Consider the following 7971-nt stretch of genomic DNA (forward strand, 5'->3'; position numbering starts at 1 on the left):
ATATATATATATATATATATATATATATATATATATTATTAAAAACAAAGGTATATTTCGCATAATATATGCATACTCCCATGATATAGATTATGTCCAATTGTACTTTACAAATATACTTTAATAAACATTTAAATAACATTGTTTTTCCACAGTAAAAAATAGCTTTTTTAAATAATTGATAATGTTTAAATAAACTTGGCAGAAAATACTTTCTGTTTTCATGAGATTCATCCTAGCGGCACTCATTATAGTCAAAATACATGTTTTCTCCAGTAGTATACACTATAGACGACTCTTTCATCTCTCACCATGAGTTCATTCTGCGGCAGACCCTTGTCTGGGATGGCGTTGAACACTCGGGCTTCATGACTGCCCTGCTCCGCAATCTCACAGCCCTCTCCTGTCAGCTCCCAGTGTTTGGAGGACTTCTGCTCCGCCGAGATCACCTGAGAACGGGATTCAAACAGGTTAAGACGGAGAAACAATCACGTTTCTATTACAAAGCAGCATATATACTGATACTAACAAGGGTCAAGAAAAACAGGAATGTTCTGCTAATGTACAATAATATGCTACAAAATACAGGCCCTCTAAAAGAGTTGCGACGTGCTTAATGGCATTTAACCGTAATATATGACAAAGAATAGATAGATAGATAGATAGATAGACATATAGAGAGTCACACAAACAGACGAATAATATAGACAGACAGACAGACAGAGATAGATGACAGACAGACAGACAGAGATAGATAGATAGATAGATGGACAGATAGATAGATAGATAGACAGACAGACAGAGACACAAACAGATGAATAATATAGACAGAGAGACAGACAGACAGATAGATAGATAGATAGATAGATAGATAGATAGATAGATAGATAGATAGACAGACAGATAGACAGACATATAGAGAGCCATACAACAAATGAATAATATAGACAGACATATAGAGTCACACAACAGATGAATAATATAGACAGACAGACAGATAGATAGATAGATAGACAGACATATAGAGAGTCACACAAACAGACGAATAATACAGAGACAGACAGACAGAGATAGATAGACAGATAGATGGACAGATAGATAGATAGATAGACAGACAGACAGACACACAAACAGATGAATAATATAGACAAACAGACAGATAGTCACACAACAGATGAATAATATAGACAGACAGACAGACAGACAGACAGAGATAGATAGATAGACAGACAGACAGAGATAGATAGATAGATAGACAGACAAACAGACACAAACAGATGAATAATATAGACAGACAGACAGACAAACAGACAGATAGAGTCACACAACAGATGAATAATATAGACCGACAGAGAGACAGACAGACAGAGATAGATAGACAGACGGACAGACAGACAGAGATAGATAGACAGACGGACAGACAGACAGAGATAGATAGACAGACGGACAGACAGACAGAGATAGATAGACAGACGGACAGACAGACAGAGATAGATAGACAGACGGACAGACAGACAGAGATAGATAGACAGACGGACAGACAGACAGAGATAGATAGACAGACGGACAGACAGACAGAGATAGATAGACAGACGGACAGACAGACAGAGATAGATAGACAGACGGACAGACAGACAGAGATAGATAGACAGACAGACAGAGATAGATAGATAGACAGACAGAGATAGATAGATAGACAGATAGATAGACAGATAGACAGACAGACAGAGATAGATAGACAGATAGATGGACAGATAGATAGATAGACAGACAGACACACAAACAGATGAATAATATAGACAGACAGACAAACAGACAGATAGTCACACAACAGATGAATAATATAGACAGACAGACAGAGAGACAGACAGAGATAGATAGATAGACAGATAGATAGATAGACAGACAGACAGACAGACAGACAGACACACAAACAGATGAATAATATAGACAGACAGATAGACAGACACAGACAGACAGATAGATAGATAGATAGATAGATAGATATAGATAGACAGACAGACAGACAGACAGACACAGATATCCTAACTATGTTTCGCTTATATCAAGTTATTTTAACAGGTCTGTAAGATGACTTCTTTGTAATGCGCTGATCCGCATGATTTCAGTGATGAACACAGATCATGGGGATCGGATGTGTCCGGTTGGTTTGCGCCGCTGTTGCATCAGTCAGAGCGGGCTCACCTCTCCCAGCGCCTGCAGGCTCTTCACCGCGCCGACGATCAGCTGATGATCCACCCCGAGATCCGCCGCCACATCCTGGCTCTCGATGCCGCCGTCCACCTTCTCCAGCAGCCGTAAGAGTGCTTCTAAAAGCCCGGTGTCAGCCATGCTGGAGTCGCCTTGCGCTCGGATGGGGAGACGGACATGACGTCACGTCACGTCAGCCGTAAGCGCCGTAACAAAAACGCGGCGTAAACCAGGAAGAGCGGCTCTATATTTATTAAACTTTGAAACATTTATGTTGCTGTCGTTACCGGAGTTTTCAATAAGGAGTCCGCAAACATTCATTACAAATATTCTGAACATTTAGAGCGGCTCTGTATTACCAACGTTACACCATTAAACACAAAATATTTGAATATGCATTATTACTACTATTACCGGCGTTTTCAATTGTGGCGTCCACAGACATGTATTTATCAGAAAAAAATGTTTATATGTATTTAGAGCGGCTCTCTATTACACTTTTTAACAAATCATTAAGTTTTCAATAGCCAGTTTCACAAACCTTTTTTATTTGAAAATCTGTATATTTAAGCGGATCTATATTCATTACACCTTCAAACATAAAAGATTAGCATTATTATTAGCACCAGCGTTTTCAATCGCATTCACATTCATGGACTGGAGTGGATTATTGTGATGTTTTTATCAGCTGTTTGGACTCTCCTTCTGACGGCACCCATTCACTGCAGAGCATCCATTGCTGAGCAAGTGATGTAATGCTACATTTCTCCAAATCTGTTCTGATGAAGAAACTAACTAATCTATATCTTGGATGGCCTGAGGGTGAGTACATTTTCAGCTAGTCTTAATTTTTGGGTGAACGATTCCTTTAAAGGGGTCATATGATGCTGTATTTGGTGTAATGAAATGTGTTTATGCGGTTTGAAGTTCAAAAAACACATTTTCCACATACTGTACATTATTGTTTCTCCTCTATGCCCCGCCTTTCGATTTTTACAAAGCTCATCGGTCTGAAAAAGTGAGGTGTGCTCTGATTGGCCAGCTATCCAGTGCATTGTGATTGGCTGAATACCTCAAGCGTGTGACGGAAATGTTATGCCCCTCACCATACTGTGATGCCCTGTCCGGCCGGAGCGACGAGACAACATTAAAACCCATTATAAACGAGGCATTTGTTGCATCCAGTGGGGACATAATTACTTATTATAATGACTTATACTGTCTTTTTACGCGTTGCATTGCATAGCGCCGCGTAAACATAAAACTGTGTCTGCCTTTGTGATCGGAGAAATGACAAACAACAAGTGCTACTCTACACTGCCCACGTAGATATGTGGGGGCGCGTTAGAACGAGCCGTTTTAGGAGGGTGTGGCTGAATCTGAACTTTGATAAAGAATATCTCTTTGGTTTTGAGACTTTAGTCTTTGCAACTTTACAGATCTTCTTCATGCACCAAGAGCTTGTAACACTCCAAAGAGAAAGGAAAAATTGAAATCGCATCATATGACCCCTTTAAGACTCCCAAACTTGTAACTCGGACTGTTTTTCTCACCTTCATAGCTGTAGTCCTGTCCTCCGGTCACTTGTGAGGGATAAGCAGTGCTGTAGTTGAAGTTTCCACCTCCTCCTCCACCACCACCACCTTGAGCCTGGCCAAAGTTCTTCTTCTGTCCGAAGCCCTGGCCGTACTGACCGAAGGAACCCCCTTGGCCCACTCCGGATCCTTGAGGCTTGGTGTTTTGGTGCATGGGCGGCTTATTACCGGCCGGTTTTGGGGTTCCAGTGGGGGACGTGTAGCTGCCATCACTCTGGTAATACGAGCCGAAACCACCCGCCCCTGCAGCACCTCCAGAAGACAGGTTTGTGCCTGGACCTGATGATCCAGGACCTGAGGCCACCGGTCCATCATTAGACCCTCCGTTATTATAGAAATCTGAAGAGGAATAATACAGTAAAAGGTTAACAAATGGGCATTCAATTCTAACTCTATTCACACTATAAAACAGAATGCTTATACAGAATCAACATATTACTGGCTTTTAAGGAACAAACCTAAAAACTTTTTGCTGTACATTGAAACTTGATACAAAATATACATCAATTCAGGGTAATATTTAACGTAACACTACCAAAAATTAAATGTTATGGGGTATGATGTCTTGAAGTCTCAGTTCACACATTTCGACGCGAGTTACTGACCCAAGCTTCAATAAAACCACTATCTGCATTTTCTGGCTTTGAAATAGTAAAAGTGTCACACTACACTTTTGTCAATTTACTTCCATTTAAACACACGCGAATGCAAGAGAGCAGAAATGCAAGCTTTCGTTAAAATGTTTCGCATTTCGCTGCTCTACAAAGTTCGAGTTCGGACCTGCGAAATTAATCAAACAAGACGTGACCAATAGAAGATCAATACATCGTGGTTAAATTAAAAGAACACAAAGTGGAGTAGACTGTATATTTTTACATTTTGGATGCATTATACGTAGGCCTGTCGCGATAATTAAATAACCGCACCGCGATTATTGTGCTTTTTATATGAGACAAGGGGGAGTCATACACCAAAAGAAACAGAAGAGCACCAGTTTGCTTTTCATGCACTGTATAGCCTATACCAGACTCATTATTTCGCTCTTTTGCAACTAAATTTCTCAGCTGGTCGCACGAGCACATGATTTGGTCCCAATATTTATTTATATATTGTTTTGCGCTACAACATAGGATTATTCAATGCATGTTGATGAACTTTTATCATAGTTTATAGTTATATGGAAATGAAAGTGGTTAACATTCAACCCGTTCTTTATCATCAGTAGTATTATTTGTGATTTGAATTTTGTGAACGGGAGTTTCTCTTTTGCCGTGTTAAGCTTCGGATGCTTTCACTTTCGAATTCGCGATCTTGTTGTCACTTATTTGCTTACATACATCTACACACCTTTCTTTTTTTTTTAAGACTAAAACAAAAGATGGATTCATTGTTATTCTTAATTAAAAAGCACAACAACAATAAATCAGTAAGATACAGTGACAAACTAGCTTACAAAATGTTTAACAAAAACGAATAAGATGAGGCATGGCATACACCACATGCTGTATTATATACCGACTAATAAATTACAGAACGTTTAGCAAACACTGAGGAATCAAATAAATAAATAAGAGAGCCTCCATAGCGTAATGTGAGGTAAACGGCAAAGATACGTTTTTCAAAAATGAAAACAAAAAGAAAAAAGTAACACTAACGGTGACAGTGCTTGCTCTCGCTCCAAGATGATATATTCCCATTATAATACTTTTAAGTTTAAGGAAGGAATTATCACAAACAGAAAGTCTTTCTTTTTCTCATGATTTCTATCTTATATTCATGAATGTATTTTGCAAGAATACAAATAGTTAACAGAATAAACATGTTTAAATTGTATAATGTGCACCAAAGATTTTTTCTCAAGATATTGTTTTTGCTGCTAAATTATACAGTCAGCTAGTTTAATTTCATAGCTTATATATTTTTATTCAAATGTAGTTTTTCTCTGTAATGAGGAAGTGAGTATTTAGTGGATTGCGTTTAACAAAGGGTTTAAAAGAGTGACCATTAGTTCCACAAACACAGCATTGATATTCTGTAGTGGTGGAGAAAACAAAAACAAAAGTAGCGCTGGTGTTGGATCGGTATTGGCCAATTCTTAGAATTTGGAATACTTCATGTAATCTTACACTGCAAAATAATAACTCGAAAAGATTAAAAGATAACAATTATTTACTGAACCCTTAAATTAATCAATCATATAATGAAAGCCCTAAAACAGACAATTAATCGCAATAACCGTGACTATTTTTAGACAATTAATCGTCAGCCAAATTTGACAGCCCTAGTTATACGTTGAATTTATGTTTCTTCTTAAAAAAACAAAAACAAACAAAAGGTGCTATAGTTTGTCATATGACCGCTGCACTGTCTGTAACAATTTTGCATGCTGAAAATTTAGTGTGACCTCAGCTTAATACCAATTTAGTTTTCTAAAACATGTGACAGTGGTTACAAAAGCAATTGCAGTAATAAATACTGGCTTTGCATATCTGTATACAAAGATTTTTTTGGGATTGAATAGAAGAGGCCAAAAGCTCTTTGCAAAACACTAAAAGAGTTTACACACTGTTTTCAATCGTAATACTAGCTAAACAAAAAAAAATAAAAATACAAAAAAGACCCTAAACCTATGCAAATCTGTTTAATTAACAAAAAAACAAAAAAAAAAAACTACTACTAATAATAAAAGTTTACATAGATATCACAGGTTTGTAAATGAAATCAAATTTATTGCAAAATATGATGTGATTCACAAACATCAAATTTAAAAACAAAAATGCAGCAAATGTACCCCATTTGTTCAACAGTTCACAGAATTGATAACATTCTGATATTAAAAATCGGTGCCTACTCCTCTCACAAACCCAGTTTCTCACAATAAATGGCATTGACCACAATTAAAAAAGAAAACTAAATAAACAAAAACATGGCAATGTATGGAAGTGCCATAATTAAAAATCCATCGGGAGCATTATTCCAGGAAAAACAACTAAACTGTTGGCAAAAAATGGCTTATACAGTGACTTCAGAGTGAAGATGCAGTCATTATGAAATGGCAGTCCGCTACTTTGTGACCATCCATCAGCCAATCACATTGCTCGACTGCGCTGATCGCGGCACAAATAATACATCAGAACATCTTGCTTTTCTTGATTTCCACAGGCAGAAACTCCCGTTCACATCCACAGTGTTAGTTGATCGTAGGTGCAGGTTTTTTGAGGTGAGATTGTGGGCGAAACATCACAAGGAAACGAGTTCATAATGCGGGTAACCAGTGTTTTTTTCCCCTCTGTCTCTATTTTTCGTTTCACGTTTGCGTGCTTATTGAAAACATTGGGCGGTTTATGTCGCAAACTCGTGGTAGCCATAGGAGTCTGAGACAAAGTCACCTAAAGGGTGAGACAGAGCAGAGAAGCACAGAATTAGATGTCTTCTGTGTTTGGCATGCCATGACACACGTCACCGGGCATGAGTCAAGGATGTCAATCAGTTATCACCAAGGTCAAAGATAGTTTTCGGTGTTTGTTTTTTTTTTCTTTTTAGATTTCTCTGCTCCGGTCACCCTCAAGGTCTTTCCTCAGAAAGTGGCGTTGGCATGTTGGGAACATTTTTCGTTTTTTCGCCGAGGAAAGTTTGCGTCCCATGGTACAACAAAGCAGAGAAATGTAAAATCAAAAGGAAAATACAATAGCGGACACTCGCATTAAAGACATTAACACTAGAGGTCGACCGATGTATCGGTTTTGCAGATTAATCGGCACCGATAGTTGATTGCTGGAACTATTGGTTATCGACAAAAATCCATGCCGATAGTTTTCCCGGGTTGCGTCCATTGCTGGAGCGGCTGAGAAGGGTCTGCTGTCATTACACAGTGCGAGAGCAGCCTCTAGTGGTTGAAATCACTGACAGAATGTGCTATTTGTTTAGACATATGATGCTACACGCTGAACAGAGCGGGAAACTTCAGACAAAATGCAGCCGACAGAAAATCCTGCCGCGCCACAGAGCGCCATTCACATAGTTTTCTTTTAAATTACATTATATTGGTCCCGAATCGTTGTTAATGTACATAATGAATTGTGTATTGTGCATTTTCAGCAAAACGTTTGTCTTTCTGTGGCTCTAATAAAGTCTGTGCTTCATTTATAGAGCTATAATATAGGTC

At 38.4% G+C, this 7971-nt stretch overlaps 2 protein-coding genes across 3 annotated transcripts in view; both read right to left on the reverse strand.

Moving 5' to 3' along the window:
- The window catches only part of LOC107550234 (phenylalanine--tRNA ligase alpha subunit-like), a 10955-nt gene extending 8560 nt beyond the window's left edge, over nt 1-2395 (reverse strand). Inside the window, exons 1-2 of the mRNA XM_016231473.1 lie at nt 2206-2395; nt 312-449 (exon numbers count right to left, since the gene is read on the reverse strand). Of these exons, the coding sequence (XP_016086959.1) occupies nt 312-449; nt 2206-2352 (285 nt within the window). The 5' untranslated portion in view covers nt 2353-2395. The remainder of the gene's footprint in view (nt 1-311; nt 450-2205) is intronic.
- A 4210-nt stretch (nt 2396-6605) lies between these two features.
- The window catches only part of ilf3b (interleukin enhancer binding factor 3b), a 21379-nt gene continuing 20013 nt past the window's right edge, over nt 6606-7971 (reverse strand). For both annotated transcript variants that reach the window (XM_016231510.1, XM_016231509.1), the window contains exon 18: nt 6606-7195. In XM_016231510.1, the coding sequence (XP_016086996.1) occupies nt 7149-7195 (47 nt within the window). In that variant the 3' untranslated portion in view covers nt 6606-7148. The remainder of the gene's footprint in view (nt 7196-7971) is intronic.

The sequence above is a fragment of the Sinocyclocheilus grahami genome, unplaced genomic scaffold, assembly GCF_001515645.1.
Source record: "Sinocyclocheilus grahami isolate Dianchi unplaced genomic scaffold, SAMN03320097.WGS_v1.1 scaffold393.1, whole genome shotgun sequence".
In the NCBI taxonomy this organism is placed as follows: domain Eukaryota; kingdom Metazoa; phylum Chordata; class Actinopteri; order Cypriniformes; family Cyprinidae; genus Sinocyclocheilus; species Sinocyclocheilus grahami.